The 23,174-nt window shown below is 50.7% G+C and overlaps 1 protein-coding gene across 1 annotated transcript in view; it reads right to left on the reverse strand.

Moving 5' to 3' along the window:
• Positions 1 to 23,174, reverse strand: part of AGAP1 (ArfGAP with GTPase domain, ankyrin repeat and PH domain 1) — a 370,769-nt gene that overhangs the window by 114,898 nt on the left and 232,697 nt on the right. Inside the window, exon 14 of the mRNA XM_081815292.1 lies at positions 9,664 to 9,825. Within this exon, the coding sequence (XP_081671418.1) occupies positions 9,664 to 9,825 (162 nt within the window). The remainder of the gene's footprint in view (positions 1 to 9,663; positions 9,826 to 23,174) is intronic.

Genomic DNA, 23,174 nt, shown 5'->3' on the forward strand with positions numbered 1-23,174 from the left:
GGTATCATCCTCAGAACGAACATAAAAACATGGATTCGTTGCATCCGTGATAGGGCGTTAAACATCCCTAAGTTTTAAAAAATTGCAAGAGTGATGTCCCCTTGTCACAGACAGGACACAGCCTGTCCTCCAGTCCTGCATGTTCCAACTGCCTGCAGAGGGGCTGAAGCAGTGACTCCCGAATTTCCCTGGAATGTACCCGAGTGTGTGCGCATACACGGGAGAGAGACTGCCAAGAAGCTGCGCCACCACCGGGGTCCTGAGGAAAGAGGCTGAGGTCAGAAGTGGCAAAGGGATTGCTGCTTCCAAATTCCTTTTTTTAAAGATTTATTTTTTATTTTAGAGAGCGTATATGCACGAGTGGGGGGAGCGGTGGGGGGGGGGGAGCAGACCCCCCACCGAGCAGGGAGCCTGAAGCTGGGCTGGATCCCAGGACCCCGAGATCTCGACCTGAGCTGAAACCAAGAATCAGAGGCTTAACCAACTGAGCCACCAGGCGCCTTGCTGCTTCTGGGTTCTTAAAGGCCATGGTGGGGCATGGCAGGCGTGGCCCTGCCCAGCACTCCTCCTCATGCCCAAGCCCCTGCAGTCCTTGCCAGGTGGCCAGCATGAGTCCCCGAGGCTGGAGGCAGACCCCGAATTCACATCACCTGCAGTACTTCACTGAACCCTGTCCTTCCCCTGCAAAAACGGAGACAACCATGCCACCTGCCGACACCACCGGGGTGTCTGGAGGCTGCGATGAGTCACACGTTCAAGAGCGGGCGCTCGATCAGTCCTGGCTTCCCTCCCTCACACTTGATGACGTATCCTAACGAGGCACCCAGGGCGTGGGGAGGAATGTGTGCGCTGCGCAGTCGAGTCCCTGGAGTATCTTCCTCCAGCAGCACAAGAGGGCACATCCCAGCCCACGGACAGGAACAGGAAGTCACAAGGTTGTGTGGCCCGAATGTTTATGTCCTTCCAAAATTCATCTGTTGAAGCCTGCGGTGCTGGAGATGGAGACGGCGGGAGGTGACCAGGGTTGGTGCGGAGAGGGCTGGGCCCTCGGGACGCACTTAGTGGCCTCACAAGAAGAGGAAGAGCGAGTGTGCACATGGAGGAAGGGCCACGAGCACACAGTGGGAGGGTGGCCTCTGCAAGCTGGGAATCAGGTGCTCGCCGAGAACCAGACGGGCCTCGCCCTGCTCTTGGACTCGCAGCCCCTGGAACTGGGAGAAATGAATTTCCACCGTCTAAGCTGCCCATCTGTGGGTCTGTCACGGCCCCGGCCGAGGGAGACACACGGTGTATGTGAATTTTATTTGTCCTTCCCGTTAACCAAGTTGTTTCTACACAGACCTAGTTCTGCATTCAGTCGCCGTCTTTATTCCGTTTTGCTTTACATCCTTAGGAATGAAGCCCCCCCGACGTGTGCATCTCATTACTGCCAGCACTGCGAGGGAAGACGCGGCGTCCTCAGCTGGAACCTCCCAAGGGCCAGTCCGTCCTGGGGTCCCCCGGACAGAAGTGTCTGAGGCGTCCAGCAGGCCGACGCTGACTCAGACACATCATCACATCTTCCTTCTGAGCATTACAGTGTCAGTTTGCCTCCGGTACTTTTGCGACAAGATACATGTAGCAAAGCAGGAGTATAAAAAGTGCCCACGCAACCGGAATGGCCAGGAAGGCCCTGCTGGAACCGCGCTGGCCCTGCCCCTCCTGGCTCGGGGGCCCCGGTCAAGCAGAGCACAGCGGGGTCTCCGTGTCGTCGCAGAGATAAGCGATAACCAAAGGTCCTGACCGCTCTGACGTTCTGAGAACATCAAGAAAAGGACTCTGAGGGATAACCTGCAGGTGACTCGGTGTCCCAGACTAGGCAGCATTCCATTCCCAAGGCGCCCAGAAGGAAACGTGCTGTCTCGCGGTCTGCCCCTGGACCCTGGAGACCATGGGCAGCTCATGCCGACCGAGCCCCACTGCAGAACAGCACCCCTAAGTCGAGGGAAAAGAAGAGCCATTGAGGTCTGTCACATCCCTGTCCTCTGGGACAGGCACCTTGAAAAGAGTCTGCATTTTTCACAGGTGAGCCCATCCCTGCTCGTGGACAGCAGGAGACCCTGGGACCCCCATTTATCCCCATTCCCTTTCTGTACTCCCCCTCCTTTCCTGGAGCAGCAGAGATCTCCTCCCCTACAAATGGCTCGCCTCCTCTGCAGAGCCTCCCGTGGGGACCCCAAGGTGCCGGGGTGCCTTGGGGTCCCTGCACAGGCTCCTCGGTGGACGCGGCCTGTTTACGGACGTGCGCGCTCCACCTGACAGCGGGCATCCTGAAGGCAGGGGTCGCCTCTGTCACAGCCAGCAGGTGACCGATGCACTTCCAGGGAACTCAGTCTAACTCTTTAGTTTGTGTGTACTTGAAAAAAAATAGTATCAAAACCACTTCTGTTGTCGTCAGCTCATCGTGATGGGGATCCTCTGTTCTGGGTCTTCCTGCTGTGGCCGACTCAGCTTTGTTTATGTCCGACCCGCCGACTTCCACAAAGGAGCCGCGGGCGCCTCCAGCTCGTGTGTGTCGGGAGGACGGGACCCTGCAGGATGGCTTTGGAGTCCACGGTGCGCCATCTACCCTGTCGACGTCTAGAGTAAACCCAGAGCTACTCAAATCCAGCAAGTCCGTTCTCGGGGGAGCTGGGGTTACAAACTGAGAGCTCGCTTTGGAAAAACGACCTGGTTTGTGGGGAGTAGCAGGTCCCTCCGAAAATGTGGTGCCTCCTCTGACTTTCAGCTCAAGGGCGAAGAAACCCAGCCACCCTGGCTTCCTTCTCCGAGTGGCTGTACTCGAGGAATATCTTCGAGGAAGAAGTTCAAATTCCTGGTTTTTCACATTCATGCTGATTAATTGCTCGACTCAGCAATTCAGATGCACTAACTAGTTTAATAATGAGGGAGTTCAATTATGAAGTCCTTACCGTTCTAAAACATGGCTGGTGATTATGGAGTTTCTGTGGAGTCGATTATGGAGGCTTCTCGTTCCCTCTCTTTTGACTCAAGGCTGCTGCCAAAATTAGAACAAGGAGCAGACGCGAGGGGTGCTGCTGGAAGGTTCTCGAAAATCAAAAGGAGGGCATCCAAGGTGATGTGTGCTAGTGTTGCCTACATGGGTTTCACACCCCCCCCCTCCAGCCACCTCCAAATAATACGAAATCAAGTGAGAAAACTGCACAGACAGGAGCCAACCGTGAAGGCAGTTCCTTGGCCCTGACCCCAGGCTGGCTGCGTGCACCATCACGGGCAACACGGAGGACCTGGCGTGCCAGCTGTGGCCAAGGAGGAAGGACAAGAGCATCACGGTGATGCAACACTTCTGTAACAAACGGCCCTCTCTACCACCGAATCATCAAGTGCAAAATCCCCAAATGACCCAGCGATGCCCCAAACTGCACGAGAGTCAACACAACCCAATGGTCACCGATGAACGGAGCTTCAGTGCCCCCGGGTCTTGCCTTCTTGTAACCCTAAGCGCGCAGGAACAAGACCGGATGATGCGCGTGCATGGTATTTCCTCTCCAGACTGCCTTCCAAAACTCTGCCACACGAGTAAAACACTGTTTTCCGGAGCTAAAAGGTGAACGAACTGATCAGGCACAGCAACAGCTGTTTCCTTAGTAGGAGCTAAGTGAAGGTGAAGACGAAACTCCGTTTTGCGCCAAATTAAGCACCACTGCTGGTGTTTCGAGTTGTAAACGGAGGACGTATAATGAAAACGCGATGCCTTCTGCAGCGTTTTATTAAATAACCGTATGTACTCAGTCTGCAGAAGATAAAATGAAGCTCAGTGGCACGTTCCCTTCCCCTTTCGTAACTCAACGCTCTTCCGTCCTGTTCACAACTACCCCCCGCACGCCTCATTTAAACATGGGCTGAAAAGGTAGGTGGTCTCTTGTGTATGTCTTAGTTCCAGGTTAAGGCTCTAAGGGCCTCTGGGAGGAGAGAGGAGCTGAGTCTTACTTCTCGTGTCTCCCACGGAGCCAAACACACAGTGCTTCCTATGTGCTGGATGCTTGATACTTGACGAGAGGATAAAATGCTTCGCCATGTCAGGTTCTTCGGTGCAGGAAGGAAGGAAAACTCCATCCGGGCTGACCTTTGCAACTTGGACTTAATGAAATTCGTAAACAAATTTCAGGCTCAGGCCTTGCCTCTGATTGCCTACTGAGTGCAGCTGGGATGGGCAATTCTTTTCTTTTTTCTTTTCTTTTTTTTTAATCCTAACGGAGAGAGGCCATTTGTGACTTTTCCTCCACAGGATAATATTTCAGTATCCATCCAGGATCAACCATACAACGGTTCTATAAAGACCCAGAATGAACAACCAAGGGATCAGGATGAGAAGGATAAAATAAATTCCCTTCTGAGACCTTTGGAACAAAGCACTGTGAACCCAAGGGGGAGGCGGGTAACACAACAGGATTTCTGTATATCCTCTTATATAATAAGATTGGGTAAATCCCGACTGGCTCTGCATTTTTAAAGAAAGATCTTTGCTACACAACTTCTAGATGTTATGATTCATATAAAAGTCAGTATCTTTACATGGAATCTGAGAAATATCAAGGAAGCTACTCTGTCTGCCCCACTCCTAGATTCAAAAGCCGCTCCACATACCTCAAAGACTTGCTTTTTGCCTGGTGGAAAGAGTTTGAGGCAGAGAATCAAGAGAAAGTTCTGTCACCTACCAGCAACCTGACCCTGGACAAGAAAGCCACTTAACCTCTCTCTACTTCCACCTTTTCACTGGGGGAACAGGGAAATTAACACTTGATGCAAACTTGCATGAATGTTATAAAACTAACGAGAACCACCAGGTTTGGGGCCACAGAGAATGCAGGACTCTGTTTCATTTCTGCAACGGTAAGCTCACTACTGGACCCTGGATAAGAAGATGCCCAGAGAGCATCGAGATTCGGAGACAATGCCAAAACACAGCAAGTCATTAAAGATCTGTATCCTTTCTACTGCCCAGGGGTTTCTGGGCACATGCCCTTCAACTTGGTTCTGGTGACAAATCCAGGGCTCTGGGTACTAGCACCTTTCCAGGGTTGAACTCCCCTCCAGCCAGTGCTGTGGCCGCCACAGGGGACAAGGTGCCCTGCTTCTTACAAAGTTTGCCTTCTAATATCTGAACCAAAATCCATCTCCTTGAAGCGTCCATCCACCGGTCCCAAAGAAGCCCACCTGGGCCACCCAGGATGTGAGTTCACGTGCCCCCAGGCTCCTGTCCTTCCCTACAGCTCTTCTAGATACTTCAAAGATTCCCTCCACAGCATGGGCTTCAGTCCCCACATCCGTGCGTCTTGCCCACATCCAAATTCACCTTCATTGGTCTGTCATCATCGTGGAGTACAGAGCCCAGATGTGAACATACAATGTAATTAATTCTGAGCAAATCAAACCCAGTTTAAAATCAAATCACCAATATTTTAATATCCAATGTTCTGAAAGGTCTATTAAATAGGAGTACAAGTAGAAATGGGATACGTGAATTTTTATTTTTTAAACGTAACGACCACCTGCACCTTTTTTATGGTACAGCCAGAGGATGTTGGCTTCTATGAGGCTCGTTCTTCTCAAAGTTAAACTCACTGAGAAAGTGTCCTATTCCTGCCTAAAGTTAGCCTCAGATATCAGCCCTGGGAGCACAACGAGGCATCCATCACCTTTCTGGGGCACTCTGCTTTCGATGACGTATGAGGTCCCTCTCACAAAGTCAGAGTTCACTGCCCCAGCTTGTACCCCACACTTCCTCCACAGCACAAGGAGGGGCTGGGTTATTTTTAATTTCTGACTTTTTTTTTTTTCTAAAGGTCCTTTCATTTATTTTAGAGAAAGAGAGAGAGAATGCATGTGAGCGGAGAGAGGGGTGGAGGGAGAGAGGGAATCCTGAAGCAGACTTCCCACTGAGCGTGGAGCCAACTTGGGGCTCAATCCCAGGACCCTGAGATCATGACCTGAGCTAAAATCAAGAGTGGGCTGCTTAACTGACTGAGCCATCCAGGCGCCCCTAATTTTTGACTCTTTAAATGATACTAATCGTTTTAGATAAGCCCAGTGACTGGCTTGAATAGCCAAACAAATTCTCCAGCGCTCACACATACACATACATTCCTAATCAAGTTATGACGTTAGAACCCAAAATAGTTATGAAGATAAGGAGTTCTTTTATGTTTACATTTATAAAGATCACAGTTTCTGCTTCTATAATTTACTAGATTCACTCCATTCATTTTAAGTTATACGTATAAGCAAATGACTGTCCAACTCAGGTTATTAGCATCTTCTGCCATCGGGTGTAGAGTTTAATCGTTTTTCAGAGTAAGAGAACTAGGGCAACGATCATGAATGCTGGTACCGCGAGAAACTGGCTGGACAGGGTGGCCTTATTTCCATCAGGTGCACCAAGAGCCCCCATGTGGACAGAGCGTTTCTGGCTTCTGAGGCAGCACAGACACTGACGATATTATCCTGTTCGCTCGTACTTTCTGGACAAGCATGCTGCCAAGGTAAGAAATAGCTGGCAACAGAATCTTTGCACTTGGCTGAGCGTCTAGGGCTCCTGTGTGGTGGGCTCGGCTGGGGAATGGTACAGAGGGGCATTCAGGAAGCTCTGACCACCCCCTCAGCTGGGCTCAGGCTAGGCCCCCAGGAGACAACGGCGGATAGCATACAGCCCCGCCCTCTCGAGAGGCTTCTGGTCTACTGCACTTACTGAGGTCAGGGCACAGACTTCCCCAGGGATTTCTCAGAGGCACTGTCAAAGGCATGAGCACCACCTTGCTTCAGTTGCTTCATCTCTACCTTCTCTCTGTCTCTGCCTTAGAGGCAGACCCGTGTGGCTGGCGCCCTTTGGCTTCTGCTTGGGTTTAGTCAAAGAGGGGGGCAGGCAGGAGATCAGAGGCGGGCAGGGGAATGAAGTTCGGGCAGTCCCCCGGGTCCCCCACCCTCTGGGTTACCATAGGCTAGATAGGTCCCTCTGCTGAAGGCCATAGCTCCTGACAGGAGGCCTTGCCCAAACAGCTCTCTCTCTCTGGGTCCTGATAACTGGCCCCTCTGCTGCCCATTACACTCCTGGGATTCTGCACCACCCCATAGCTCTTCCCACACCTCTGCAGACAGTCCCATGGTAAACTTCCCTCGATGACCCAGCTTGAGGGTGCCATGTTTTCCCCCAGGACCCTGACTGAAGTAGCTAACTTTCAGTGATACTTTATCTTTCTTAAACTCTGAAGAAGTCTGAATTTGTCATTTGTTCCAATGGGTTATGTCAAAAACCATATAACTCAACTACTTTTCAAACATCTTCTAGAGAACCTTTTATATCTACAATTCCCATTTTTCACAATGAGGTCAGTCTAACACAGAATATAGTGGAAGCAACCAGTCATACTGCCTTGCAGGAAAGTAAAACAGAAATATTTTCTTATAATTAAAATTAAACAATATCCTCTAAAAATAAAACATACACAACTAGCTCTAATTTCAAGAACAGATGTTTAAATTTAGATGGTTTACGCCATTTACGTAAAGAAGCTAACAGCCGTTAAGACTATTACAAAATATTGTGTATCACTAAATCTAAAATGACCTCAATTGTAGGTTGCCTTATGGCTTCAGAGATGTTAAAATATGAAAAAAAAAAAAAAATGAGTGCCTTAGAAATAATGAACTATAGTGCGCTTCACAAAAATGACTCATTTACTGTTTTGTATGTAACCTTTCCTAGGGAAAAATGAATCATTTTCTTTTTATAGAGAATCTGTTACCTTATTTCGAACTGGAAAGATGTCATGGCCGTTGGTATCACAGACACAATAATCCGTTAACTAGGAAGTGAGGGGCAGCTTCCCTTCTGATCATTGGTGTTGAATTTCTGAGCACACGTCAACCGTTACTCATCATCCATGCTTGAGATACTGTGGCGATTTCTAATTTGGGTGTTTCTATGGTGCCTGGGAGTCTGTCTTTCTGTCTGTGTCACCACCGCGCACTAAGGCCTTTTAATGAAAGGGTCCAAGGTTGTTTTTGCCTGGAGGATCTGTCTCAGCCTTATTATACGCTATTGCTCAGAGCACAGGATACGGTCCCAGTAACTCAGGAAACGGGCTGGGAGCTTCTCGGGTGTCCAACAAGCTCACGGACACCTCTCAAACCTAGTTCAAGTCGCCACTGGCTCAGCGGGACACTGGTTTGAAGCCGCGGTTCAATTAAACATGCAACCACTGATTTACCTGAAGGCTGTATCTTACTCACACAGTTCTCACTCTGTCAGGAGGTGGGTAGGATATAATTAGAAAGTGTAAAATATGTGTAATGTACTTACAGGTGGACCCGATAATCAGTTTCTACCAAGTGGTGCTTCTGAACAAAGTTGTCAGAAACACGACATACCCAGTAAGATGTTTATCTGTGACACGGACAGGAGGCCCTTCCCTACAGCAAATCTCCCTCTCCCCTGGGGTATGTGTGGCGCATGTCACCCACCAGGTGACCATGGTCACCCGCCAGGCTTCTTCCTGGTTTCTTCCCCAACCTCCCGTTCAGGGGGGCGTGGCGGCCGGTGCATGGCCCACCATCAGCCCTGTTCCTTCCTTGCTAATGTATGCATTGTGGGCTTACAGGCTCACGGCTGGATACTAGGAGGGAAGAAGCCACTCTCTCCAACACTGCAAACTGTAGTTCTGAACAACCAAGCAGAGGATTCAGGAAAAGCATGGCAGAAACAGAGAAAGAGAAAGGGTGTGAGTTATAAAAGTATTTCTGGCGCGTGTGTGGAACGTGTGTTGAAAACAGAGTCTTTTGCTATTGATGGTGTCACAAATAACAATTAATGTTGAACAACGATGCTGCGAAATTTTTATTTTCCTTTGACATATTTTCTTCAGCTTGTTTATTACAACTGCATTAATTTCACCTCTCATAATGTGTGTGTGTGTGTGTGTGTGTGTGCGCGCACGCACGCATCTCCACTTTGCATCTGTGAGATAAAAAAATGTAAATCCATCTGAAGGAGCGACTTCAGAAAGATCACATCTGGCCATCACCGAGAATAAAAACTAAGGGCTCAAGAAGTCAAAGGAGGACCAAGACAAACTGTGACAAACTGTGACAACTGGAATATTAATAGAGCCCACAAAACAAAAAGAGCGGAAAGACACTCACAGAAGGAGCATTTATCATAATGGGTTGCTGAAAGCCAGGACTGGGGTAGCTGTCTTGTAAGAATTAAGACCAGCCGATATCAGAAAAGATTCCTCGAGGAGGAGAGGCAACCGTCTTTATTAGAATTAAATACTATGGCGCCCCCCCAGCTGGAGTGGACACTGTTGACCCAGGGTGCGGAGGGAGGGCAAGACCCAGAACCTGCCCAGGCGGGCGACAGGGAAAGCGAATTCACCTTCTACCAGACGACGACTGCCGGAAGGGAAGAGAGCTGATCTGGTGGAATGATCTTGAGAATCAGTCAGTGATGAGCAGCTCCAAGGCCTCTCTAGTGTCGCCTTGTACACAGAAAGCACATGCGGTGACCTGCACTGTGGTGCATGTGTGGTCCTAAGGGTAAGGGAGTTCCCCAGCTTGAAACGCAGGACTCAGACTCTCACCCTGAACTCCCCGGGGAAACCTTACCTTCAGCGGTGCCGGAGAGCCCGTCGGCCTTGAAGTTGCTGGTACTTTTCTTCCTTCGGTGCTTCTTTCTGTTGGCGTGAGGGGAGGGGGGCGGGTCGAGCTTGGGGCTGGTGGTGCTGGAGATACTTGGGCTGGAGCACACGGAGTCGCCCAGCCCCGTGTCTGCCATGGGACCGGAAAAGGCAAAAGAACGCAAAAGTTAACACTTACAAAGTCGACTTTGCAGAAATACGAAAGCAATGCTCCTCCAATACGCTACCAGGCCCCACAAGTACTATATTAAGCTGAGATCACTGGATTGGAGGCCCCAGAGCATCCAGTATTAAAAGTGCACGGGGCCGTTTCCTCTAACGTACCACCTGCCATTAAAAAAAAAAAAAGACTTTATTTTTGGATCATCTGTAGGCTGTGGAGCATTTAAAATTCTCTACTTCGCATGATCGGTGTTCTAGAAAAGCAAAGTGAGGAGTCCGTGCCTTTTACTAGTTTATTTTTCTCTTCCCATAGTTACCCTGATACATTAGGAGCGAAACCAAGAGGCTGAGAATGCACACGAAGGCGTCTGGCGGCAGCTCTGCTTCTGCGCGTGCGCACAGGAGAGAGGGAGTCCTGGTTCGCTTACTTCCACCCTCAGCGTCACATACGACCGCGGCACCAGTTTATCACTAGTGAAACACGGCCCGCCGTGTCTCTGTCCATAGCAGACCCGCCAATTGCTGATTCACTGAAGCTATTTATAAAATTTTAAGACCGTTGCACACACACGTGTGAATTCACTGCAAGTGAAACTCGATTTAGTACGTCCATCTTTCTCTTTATCCAAGAGAACACGAGAGTCGTGCTTAAAAGAGCAGGGAACGAACATGGACTTCAACCAGAGAGAGTCTTCCCAAAATGTGAAGGAGAGGCACCATCCGACCGCCTGCAAGGCCTGAAGAATTCTTTATTTCACGAGTCGGCCTCACTGTAAGCTCAGACGACACCAAGTGCTTTGCGATGTGCTCCATTCGTTCAACGAGTATTTTTTGAGCGCCTACTGTGGGCCACTTTTCTAGGTGCTTGGGCTCCATCACTGAGAAAAACAGGTAAAGATTCCCTCCGAGCGGCCACAGCCCAGACGCAGTAGAAGGTGGTAAAGTGTCAGGGAAACGAGTAGGACGGCGTGGGGGCCCGACCACCCCAAAGTGCCCGCAGGATAACCCAGCGGCACCAGACCCTGGAGACTGCTCAGCGGGCTCTAATCTTCTTCTAAAAGTAGCAATTCTCGTACATATTTTAAAAATACTAGATCCCACTGGATAGCAGATGAAAACTGTAAATGTCCCAGAAAAAAAAAAAAGGCTAATCTAATGAACAGGTGCACATCATTTCTGAGGGCTCAGAGGCCGCCTGGTGTTGCTAAGGGACCTTGGGATCCGAGAGCGTTAGCTGGTCCCGAAGCAACCCTTTTATAGCATTACTCAACGCTCACACTTCAGAAGGGATTATTTTTTGTTCGTTTCAGATATTTTCTGCCCAGGTTGTAAGCCATCATTTACTCTCTGACCCATCCTCTCTGACTATTCGGGACCTACCCTGTGTCAGGCATGGTTGACAGACGACGGGACCATCACAGTGTCACAATGACCGCCCTCCGCCCCCACCCCCGAGGAGCTGAAGCCTCACCATGGAGGAGGGTGAGGAGAACGGGCAAGGACGACCGGCCTCTGAGACAGCAGGCTGGCCTTTTGCTCTTTCAGGCTGTCCCTTGGGCGTCCACTCAATTCAACGCACCATTTTCATTCCCAACCGTGTGTCTTAATCCTTAGGCCACTCCACTGCTGTAATGCTCTCTCCCGAAAGAACGTTTCTCCTCTCCGCACTGGGCTGTCCGTCAGCCATCTGGATCCAAGCGGCATGCCTGTTCCCCAGGGCAGCTGCAGATGCCCACTTCCCCTGTACGATGCTGAGCACAGAGTGGCAGCACTGTTATCACACAGGCATCCCAGGTCCCTCCTATCATCCAGTACTTCCTTTTGAAGGCACACACCAACGTCCTTTGCAAGATGTTAAGAATATACCCGTGAGTTACGGATGGTCATGTCACGGCTGCCATCCATGGGGGGGGTGGCTCTATGTTTGTGCTCTCTATTCCCTTCTGGGATTCCTTCCGTCTGTCTGTCCTGTAACAGCACATGGCCTTGAATGCGATGGCTAAGGCGTCCCGGTGCCTCACACAGCAGGGCACGCCCCCCGACGTTGTAGATCCTTCCCCATTGCCTTGGCTATTCATTCTGAGCACACAACTTGGTATATCCACCCAAGACACCAGAAAAGACATTAACCCGGGAGGAGTCAAAACAGCCTCCAACCTGTAGACACAGCGGCGCGCAGCTGAAACTGCCGGTGAGCGACCCCGCAACCAGACATCGTCCGCGCATCCCACTCCAGATCCGTGGCCTCGCCTACGGAGAAACTGCCACACACTCTTGTCGAACGCTTTGCCGAAGGGCTACACGGCCGCCCCACTGACACACATTTTTGGCAATTTTTAAACAATAAAGGGAAATCCACTTCATGTTTTCTCTCCTTAATGAGCTACCCTGTTTATCACTGTTTCCTTTTCTGTATTCACCCAAAGCACTTCTCTAACATCCTAATTTAGGATCTGACTTGGGAATGACCTTAAACTCCCTGGAACACTTGTCATAATTCACCTTCCTGGGGAACAAAACGACATGTGTCTGTGTCCAGGGATCTCCCTCCATTCCAGATGCAGAAAACTGTTCCTAAAGTCATTAACAGGGACTCGGGCGATTTCATTCCCAAGTTTTCTGGATACCTTGGAATATTTGTAATTCAGGGAGAAATCTCTGATTCACTTGAAGCGAATGGCTGAGCAGCAGCCTTGAGGTAGGTAGGAGTGACACCTGCCTTCCCCTGACGGCCCATCAGCAGCCTCTCCAGCCTTCCTTTCCGTGGGCACCCTTCCACACCAGGGCACCCATCCACCTGTGGCTCCCGAGTCCCACTAAGCCACTGGCTCTCAACTGGAAACCCCTGCCCAGGGACACCTGATAATGTCCACAGATATTTCTGGTTATCAGACTAAGACAGGTGGAGGTGTACTAGCATCAAGTAGGTAGAAGCCAGAGATGCTGAGAAATATCCCACAACACACAGGACAGCTCCCACCACAGAAAACCAACAGGTCTAAAATGGCAACAGGGAGACCTGCAGGATCGGAATTGCTCCACTCCTCGTCACCTGCTCAGTCTCCTCCTGGTCTGTCTGTGCAAACGCCCTCACGAGAGCGAACCTCTCAGAATATTCCCTTCACCTGCTATGACCTGGCTCTCCCCGGGGCGGGGGGACACATACCTCCCACCCCCAGGGAGCACACAGGTGGGGGCAGGTGTCCTTCCTGCCCCCTCTGCTGCTTGCAGACTACTCCTCCTGCCCTCCAGCCCCATCCCCTTGAAGCGATGCCCCCCGTAAGCCCACTCACACCCACGGACCCCTGGCGTCTGCCCCTTCTTCGCTCACTGACTGTTTCAGCAGCAGCTCACCCCGTCCTCACTCAGGAGTGATGACGTCCAGTTCCTCCTACGTGCTCACTTCAGCGTCCTGGCCTCTCGTGCCTCCGCCTCGCTAAGCTCCTTCCTTCTCCCTAGCCTTCATGGTCCTGACCCAGGCCCGCTGCGGGGAACCAGCTCCTCTGAGTCTTATTTTTGTCTCCCGGCTCACTTACACCCGGACCCACACTCTGAGGGTTAATCTAGTGGCACTCTTCTCCCTCTACCTTTCCTGATCATTCGTCCAACTTGACTTCCACCCGTACTCAGGTCCTGCTGGAGGAACAGAGCCTCATGCTCACCGGGGCTGGACCTCTGGCCTGCCCTTCCATTCACTACATTCCCAGAGTAAAGCTGCTCCCCGCTCTCCAAGAGGCTGTATCACACCTCCTCCGTTCTCCTCAAATGCCCCACACCTCACTCCCTCCCCACAAAGACATCATTTTTCATTTTGCTGAAGATAAAAAAAACCCCCAAAAGCAGCCATTAGAAGACAGCATCCTCCTTCCTGTCCCTGGTTCCCATGGACCCGGGGCCTCCTCGTCCTGGGAGCTGGATTCTGCCCCATTTTGCCCCCAGAGCGACTTTGCCCCCTGCCTTTCATACCCCCTCCAGCCTGCATCAAACGTACTGTATTATTATACCGTCTCCCGTTTCTAACAAAACCCTCCGTGACCCCATGCCCTTGCCCAGCCACCACCTCATTTCTGCTCCTCTTTAAAGCAGAGCCCTCTGAGCCTCCCCTCTTTGCTGCTTGTGTCTGGTCCAGCTGACCCTGCTCCAGTCAAGGTTGCCCCACCAGCTGCTGCCATGCCCTCGCGGTGGCTGCCAGCACTGCTATCAGCCCCATCAGTGGACAAGCCCCGGCGGGACTGCGCAGCACCCCACACGGCTCACAGCCTCCTCCCTTGTGGGGAAGGCAGAGTGAGCTCGACGCTCGTCGGATCACAGGGAAACTAGGAGGGCGTGGGTCTGAGAAGCCAAAGGAGAGGCCCCCAGAGGGGCTTTCCCCACTCTGGCCGCTGCCCACGGCTGCCTGGCATCCAGTCCCACTGCCTCGCGGGGCAGGCGGCGCTCCCCACGTGTGATGCCCCGCCCCCCGTGTGTTTGTGTCCCTGCTGACGACGAACACCCTCCTGGCGAGATGTGATCCTTACGGAGGCAGAGACTTGCTTCAGCCTCTTCACCAGGACACAGCCTGGAACACAGCTGGAATGAAAATGGGAGTTGCGTGCATATTTGTGGCATTAAGTTTTATAAAGAGTTGAGCTCCCATCGAGAGGTGCTCCCGCAGGTGGATGGCGCGGCTTTCTGTTGCCTAACAGAGAAGCACTGGGTGAGTTCATCCTAAAACCACGAGCACGTGAGTTTCCAGCTGTCCAGAACCTGCTTTAAGGTGAACATCTAACTCCGTGAATGAGTCTGTTTATGTTGAGAGTCTTCCCCCTAAAGAAGCCTTAAGTACGCCACACACAGTGCATGAGCGCGGAGTACTCCACGAGCCGGCTCTCCTAGGCACCGGGGCTTCATCACAGAGAGAAGGGCAAAACCCCCGCCCCACGGAGCCACTTTCTAGGAGTGAAGGAACGCCTATCTACTTTCTTGCTCGATGCCTTCAGGAAAGCCTTTTTTTTCTGGAGCCATGTTACCTGAACAGAGAAGGAAGGGGGGGTCATGTGTACAGTGAGCACATCAGCTGCACCCATGTGACTCGATGTTCACGGCAAGCGCCCCCGCACACAGAAGGAACTAAGGCAAGGCGCTGTCTGTATGCCCACCTTCCTGCGTCGAGCAGGCCGGCCGGCCAGCCCCATGGCCCCCCTGAGAAACAGAAATGTGACTTGGGACCACTGGTTGGGCCACAAGGACTCAGAATGCGAGTGTGAGAGTGACAGGGAGACAAAGTACCACTGAGTCAGGAGAAGGCCCTGGGGTGGGGGGGGTGGGGGGGGAGAAACAGAACACATGAGCCCTAACCAGCCACTGGAGGGAGGGATGGAGATGAGCTTTTAAGATGACACAGGGTTGTCATAATGAAAACAGAAAAGCAGGATCAGCATTTGTAAGCCCCGTAAATTCTATTTCAGATACGGAGGAAGACGAATTAATAACCGATGGGCACAAAACACTTTGGAATCCACGACTCACTTCCCACCCACTGCCCGATGCGCCGCGCATAGGGCCCAGGTCCCACCGACAGAACCATCCTCGCTGGAGTTTAGAGGTGACGAGCTGGGGCAGTGACTTTCCAGGTCGCCTGCAGGTGAAGGTGGAGCCCATCTCTCGTGTCTTCTCCCCACTTGCGCCCATGTCCCCAAACCCCCTGGCCCCAGCCCTAGGAATTTACTTCCCCAGGTAGCAACACTGTGGCCACCTAGAGGCTGGGTGTCTAGGGTGGGGGGATTGTCGGGGGTGGGGGCCCCAGGACGGTGACACAAGTATTTGGAAAAACCAGATGCCCCGGGCTGGGGTCAGTGGGAGCAGGGAGAGCTCAGGAGTGCATGGCCGGGCGAGGAGGCTGTGTGTGCGGGGACCAGGCGGCTTGGCTGTGGGAAGGGCCTGCTGCAGCACAGAGACCCCCACTGCTCGGCACAGAGAAGGCGATGGGGCCAGAGGGCAAGGATGGGCAGGACCTTTGGTTGGGGGGGTGGGTGGTGGGTCAGGGGGGCCCTGGCAGGAGACAGGGCTCCGGCAGGCTGGACTGCTCCGGAGGCCAGGGGTGGGTCATGCGGAGAAAGCTACGTTTCGAGTTAGCTGGGTCCTGAGCTGCCGTATGAACGCCCCTGACTTCTAGATCTTGAGAACTCCCTTTTAAGAGGAGTTGTTTAAATTCCTCTGGTTTAAAATATGAGCAATCAAAATGTACTAGGCTTCCATGCTGTGCTTTTCCATTTCCGACGACTCCTCTTGCCTGACAAGGTATCCCTCAAAGTGAAGAGGCCCGGAAAGGCCGGCCTCAGACGCTGTAAATGAGCTCCAGCCGCAGCCCACGGAATGCAATCCGCTCCTCCTGGCTGAATACAAATAATGCATTTTATTTTGTATCAATTACGGGGAGCCGGGACAGCCGACGACCGTCGACAGGGCTAAGTACGGGAGGGTGGACGCGAAGAGAAGAGAGGCATGCCAAATTAAAAAAGCAAGCGCCTCATTACTCCACATCGAAACCGGTTTTGATGGAGGGACTCGGAGGCCCCCGGACACGTGGCGCCGAGCCGGGATGGGCCGGTCTGCTGCCATCCCGTGCGCTCAATGTCAGCCATTAGTTCTTCCCAATCGGGCATCAATGTTCAACGCACACCCCAAAAAATATATAATATGAGCAATAATGATAACAATCTGCAGTCTCTCCAGGCTCCGGTACGTGAAGTATGAGTCAAAGACGCGCCTCACTTTTCACTCGGAGAGCTGACAAGCATGACCAGAGGGGAATAAAATAACATTCCATTCGCATAAATATCAAGCAGCCTGCTTGAGACGGATGGCCAGGAATGTATTCTTAGCTATCATTCCGGCAGACAGGCCCAAGGACACTCATAACTTATTTTACAATCATTTAGTTTCAGCTCAAGTGGAAAACGTGACAACTTATCTCTGCTGACAAGATGCCATATCGAACCTTACAATTAACTCTCCTCCGATTATCTGCCCAGCCGATCATTAGCTGGCCCATTTCTGATGAACTGTTGCAGGGAGCTTGCCTCGGTGAGCGCCGTCACTGTCAGGTGTGTAGATAGGTTTTTGATATCCCAGCTGATATTCAAATCCGCGGGGCTCTATGCATGTGACTCTCAAGACCCTGCTGCTCCCAAGGGCCTGGAAATGCGTCTGCCAGGGAAGGCGCCCTTCGGCCCCGCCCTGGGAAGGGGTGGTGCACCCCCACTCCCCACCGTATGCCAACAACAGCTACTATTCTTCCTGCAGCGGCCGGGCTGGCTGTCCCAGCGCACATCCCCAGCCCCCGGCCCAGGCTCTGGAGGGAGCACCTCCCACCACTCTTGCTCATGGGCTGGGTTTGAGAGAGGGGACATCAAGAAGTTGCTGCGGGGAGCCACCCACATGACCCGAGGAGCTGCTAATGGTCCCCAGGGCTGGCTGGCTGTTAATGTCCGATGTGTCGAAGACCAATACGAAAACCTTCAAATGTATGTTCATAGGAAGTACGCATCTATATAAAAACAAAGAAAGCAGGAAAAAGGAGGACAGGTGTGTGCATACCAGCCCTCCCCTTCTCCTGCTTTCACATACTCCCTAACTTACTCATTTGGCAGTATAAGGTAGCGTATATTCCTAGAAATCCTTTTTTTGGGGGGGGGGTATTAAAAAAATACAAAATGATCAAAGACAGGGCTATTTGTCGCTGCTGGGTTGGGGGCAGGGGGCATCAGTCGAGGGCTAAGACCTTCTAAAAACCCAAGATGAAGTCATGTAGGAGCCAGTGAATCAAAACACATTTCCTTCGAGACAAGGCCAACCATATAAAGCTCATTTGGATCTTTAAGAAGGGCTCTGTTCTTTCTGAAGCTCAGAGAGATGTGCGGGCTGGTAAATAAAGAACAGGCCACCTCTGCCATCCAAGGAAATCACAACATCCCGGCCTCTGTTAAAAGGTGAGTGTGAAGTGAAGTTCAAAACCTCGCCCCTTCTCACAGTCCTTTTGACGGGAGCTTTCAACAGGAGGAGGTTTACTTAAATCCCAATCTCTGAAGATGTTTCAGAGCCTGGTATATTGTCCGGTTCCCTTTGCCGCTCGCGGTGCTCACACAGAGGTACACGGTGTCAGAAGAAGGGGCAGCAGGGGCACGATGGGGGTTCGAGGAAGATGACAGGTGTTGGGGGAAGGAAGAGACACCACAGTGTTAGACTGAGTTACAAAGTGGGGAGGAAAGGAAGACAATAGGAGGGGCCAGAATGGAGAGAAAATGTGGGGGAGAACCATCTCCTACCTGGGCCGCGTTTAGTCGCACCAAGATGTCTCTGTAAATAAAACTCAAGTATTGGGATTGATCTTCATTTACGTGAAGCCCTTACTTACTGAAACGTGTCTGTGATAGCCTTAAAAATAGAGGCACAAATGCTGATCACGAATCAGGGTGCAGGATTTTTCTTTTTTTTTGAGGTGATGGAAACGTTCTAAAAAGGGCTGTGGTGATGGCTGCTCTGTGAATCGCTAAAACTCCTGAATTGTATACTTTGAGTGAGTGAGACGTACTGCTATGCGAATTTTATCTCAATGAAGCTGTTAAAAAAAAAAAAGAAAGAAAGAAAAAAGGGGGGATGGTCATTGTGTTAAATGCTACGAAGCAATCAAATAAGGAAGACCAAGTCAACGTCACAGTCTAACAAGATGCAGGGATGGTATCAGAGTGAGGGTCAGAAAGGGACCTGGGTACAGTCACAAAGTTCAGCTGAAGCTGCCGAGCGCGGGGTGGGGATCCATGGCACTGACGGTCTGGGCCTCCAGCCACCTGCCAGGACCTGGCTCTATGCTTTGGGTGAATGGCAGACCCCGGAATGTTCCACCCTCCTCTGAGGGAGCCATCCCAGTCTCCCCTCCTCCTGCAGAGCACAGCATATGGCTGCAGCCAGAATGGCCTTGTTCCTCTCAAGTCTCTCCAGTTTTCTTTCAGGCCGGATGGCCAGCCTGCATTGACGACCATGATCTGATCTCAGGGGATGAAAGGCAGAACGTGTTGTGGTTGAGTGAGGCCGAGAGCCTGAGGAAGGCAATGTGGGAACATGCTGGGAAGGTACATATTAGGGAATGCACGTCAGGATTTTACACGTGAGGGTCAAAAATCAAATTGTTCTCTAGTTGATTTTTAGCTGAATTAGTCCAGCATACTCCGAAAACTGCAAAGGCGCTCAGAGCAGGGCCGTTAGGTAGAAATGAAATCACTTCAAGAGATGTCTGTTTCTTTCCAGCCTTCTCTCTTTTTACATAATCAGCCACAACCTTTTCTCAAGTTTGGTGCTTATGACTAGCAGCTGACAAAGAGATCCTGGTTCATGTGGGAGGCTCCGCGGTGGAGCAGGCTGGGGAAGGACTGAGCATGTCTAGAAGAAAACTCAATTACAGAAGTTAATTAAATGTACGCTCTCTCTTTGATAATGTAGATTTCCCATCTTTAGGAATTTAGCTGTTTCTATTAAAAGTCACATGGAGTCAAATTACCAACTGCTGCACAAGAAAGCATCAGGTCTGAGGCAGGACAATCTAGCTTGTTAGGTAGGCGGGGTCATGGAGGGCTCTGTCCAGGGTCCTGAACACATTCACTCAGGGCATTCTGTTCAAGGCACGGAAATACACCAAAATAAGGCTGCTTCTTCATGACACATCCCTGTTCTTAACCTGCTGACATCATGTGGTTTGAAGAAGTAGAGTGCTGGTGTCCTCAGCTTTAAGAAAACCTGATACACAGACACCCGGACTGAAAAAAGAGGTAATTTGGTTGTGACATATCCCACTGCACCAGGGTCAATTACAGGTTTCAAACAAACAAACCAACCTCAGAAAGAACAGAATATGTCTCTCACTTTGCTTAATTATTATTTTTTTTTAAGATTTTATTTATTTATTTGAGACAGAGAGAGAGGGAGAGCACATGAGACGGGGGGAGGGTCAGAGGGAGAAGCAGACTCCCTGCTGAGCAGGGAGCCTGATGCGGGACTCGATCCCAGGACTCCAGGATCATGACCTGAGCCGAAGGCAGTCGCTTAACCAACTGAGCCACCCAGGCGCCCATCACTTTGCTTAATTATTTCTCTCCTGCTTAGGATGGATTTCAAAATTTTGACCAAAACCATCACTTCTGCATATATTTTCAATATCCGGAATTATGGCATTAAGACAGTTTTTGAGGTGTGGGTACAAGAAAATAAGTATTTGTGGGGTTCTGGATCCATGCTGCTCAGCCGCTTCTGGAAACTCTGTGCCTGTCTCACCAGCAGGGTGTGAGGCCATCCAAGCCACTAAGTCCCTGAAGCCTGCATGCTGGCCACTGGCCAATTTGCACTTCAGCTCCTCCCCTGCCCACCTCCATGAAGCAGCCCGTTGTCCTCGGAATGGCCTTCGGCACGTAGCATAAGATGGAAGCGTATCGAGGGCAGGGAGAGAACCATGATGTGTGCCATGAAGAGGAACCAGCACAGCTGTAGAATCAGAAAGGCAGTTCAAAATCCTAGCCTGGCCAATTGGCTGTATGACTTGGGGGAATTCATGTCTGTCAGCCTCAATTTCTTCACAGCTAAACTGGGCAAAACAGCCATCCTGAACATCTGCCCTTGGCCTGCCATGCCCCAACATGCTCCTTCTCCATTTCGGTCAACAGCAACTGAGCCTTCCTGCTGCTCAGGCCAGAGGCCCTGGGCCGTCCTGACTACCCCCTTCCTCTCACACGCTACCCCCATCTGCGAGGACACAGAGATGCCAGACAAACGGACAGAGAGGCAGAATGGCTCACCAGCATCCAGCTCTCTTCCAGACTTGGAACAATGCAAGTACACAAAACACGGCTCCTGTCCTAACTGGCTTCCATTCTAGTGCAAAAATATTAACAACAGACACAGAGAACATTCGCAGCATCCGAGGAAGGATGGTGCATGCTGTGGACAGACATGAAGCACAGAGGGCGGAGTGTGGATCCTGAACACCATGCACACACGGCCACAAAGGGTAGTCAGGTTTTCTAAAACAATAATCATCCAGTAAGTCGAAACTGAGGACTCTCAACACAGAAAACCACACGACTGATACCAAAACATTAGAAACATCAGGGGAGTCTGGTAACTATTAGAAAGGGTCCTGGGAGATTTACTTTGAGATATGCCACGACTACGGCTAGACAGACCACAGTGCTGCTGACAGGCTGCTCGAGGGATCCTCAGCGGTGGGAGCGCGAGCACCACACGACCTTCACCGTGACATCTGGGCCCCTCTTCGCGCTCCCTCTCAACACAGGGCTCCTATCACCGTCTTCCTTCCCAGTGCTGTGATTTCGTCTGGGGGTGTTTCTCTTACGTGGCAGTGTCCCTCCAGTAGGCACCCACCAGCAAAAATAGGTGCTCAGTAAAAAGGTCTTTCTCCCAAGACTTAACTGGCAGCACAAAGAACATAAACGTAAGATTTTTTTTTGAACGCCAGAGGAAACAAACATCCAGTGTATCTAGAATTGTACATTTAAGACCCGGAGACTTTAAATATTATTTAAACGCCAGCTGAAAATCTGTATTAAATTTTCTCACAGTTTTGAGCACTTTGTAGAATAAATTATTACCACGTGAAGGTGATAAATTATATCTTTTTAAAAAGACCTCAATTTCCCCCAGGCATCCCATGTAACATTTTGTTATGTTTCAAGTCAATGGTGGTTATTTTCGTTTTGAATGAAATCAAATGCTAATTTGAAAAGTCAGAGAAATAATGTCTTGTCCTTAAAAATAATACTTGAAAAACTCCTTGTTCCATATGATTTCACGACTCTCTCCCAAGCCGTGGGACACGCAGCTTGATTATGAAAAGGGACCTTTGAGCTTCCCAAGCCCTTATTGCTGGTGGGTGGCATGCCCCCATCAGGGGAGCGAGAGCACCGTGGCGTCAGGTGCTTCAAACGGAAGGCCCGGCCACTTCAAAGAGAGGCCCCACTGGCCTCCGAAACTCCATTCCCTTCCGCCACACCTGGGCCCTAACAATAGCCCCAGTCAGTGGGCTTGAGGTTACTAAGCGGGACTCCCTTGCTCCCTGAGCCACTCGGCCCATGAGGGAACTCTGAACAGTTGGGTTCCATGGGTAATCCATCCACAGGAAGCCTGGAGCTGATGGAGGGCAACCTGCAACCACTCAGGACTACAGGTGATGAAGCTCAGCACTCAGAGGAGCATGACCTTGACTATATGTGCATGTGTGTGTGCAGACACCAGATATTTACTGCTTCAACAAATAACTACCCAGTGCCCGCTTCGCGGGGTGTACTGTTCTAGGCCCTGGGGAAAGAGCAGTGAAGAAAACAGAAAGATATGATGGGTTTAAGACATAGAAACGGCTAATAGTGCAACACCCGAACAGACTAATCCAACTGTAAATCCACACAGCTGTAGACTGATTTGTGCGGATGCTGAAGCTACCAAAATACATGAGCCTAAATCTGCATCACGCGCTGCCTTGGGTACCTGTTCTGTATCTGAATAACCTTTTAACAAAATAAACATCTTTGGGAAAAATACAGAAACACGCCCCCCCCCCCCATTTTAAGATTTGTCCAATGAATTTTTTTTTTTTTTGAAAAGCGTGAAATGACTCCTTTAACGGCAACTGAAAAGACAGTATTTCTCTTTCCTGCTGTTTCAGAATTTTGCTAACCTGCTGCTAATGACTAATGACTGTGCTACATATTTTATGTAGATTCCAAGGCTGGGGTTGACCTCTAACTCTTCTGCCTGCAAACTAGGTATCATCAACCCACTCAGGTCTCTAACTAGCGGCAGGTGAGCAGTGGCAGCACCCTCATTTGAATAAGGAAGTTGAGACAGTAAGGTCGTCTGTTCAGTGAGCACTGGAATCAATCTGGTGTGACATTAAGAAGAAGATGAGGTTAATGACTTCTTACTTTTGACACACTATTAAAACACTGTATTTAAAATATTTACTGGGTCACAAATAGGTAGCAGGTCCACATGGCGAATGAGTAGCTCAGGGTGGGCTGTTTGGTTCCCCTCCGAGATCTGTAGTGAAGATTCCTCCTTGTTGCAAAGGAAGCCTAACGATTTCCGACATTTGGCAAGCTCTAAGTTCTAGGGGTGCAAATACAGCCCAGTCCACGAAGGGGCTGGTGGGCTGGCGCGGTGTGATGCATCTCAAGGCCAAGATTCTGATCGTGTGACATAAGAGGACACTGTGGATTTTGTGCTAGCATAAAATGAGTGATTCCCATGGGTACTCTCCATGAGAAACTAAGGCTG

This window comes from Leptonychotes weddellii, chromosome 3 (assembly GCF_054177405.1).
Source record: "Leptonychotes weddellii isolate Sample4059 chromosome 3, ASM5417740v2, whole genome shotgun sequence".
Taxonomy (NCBI): domain Eukaryota; kingdom Metazoa; phylum Chordata; class Mammalia; order Carnivora; family Phocidae; genus Leptonychotes; species Leptonychotes weddellii.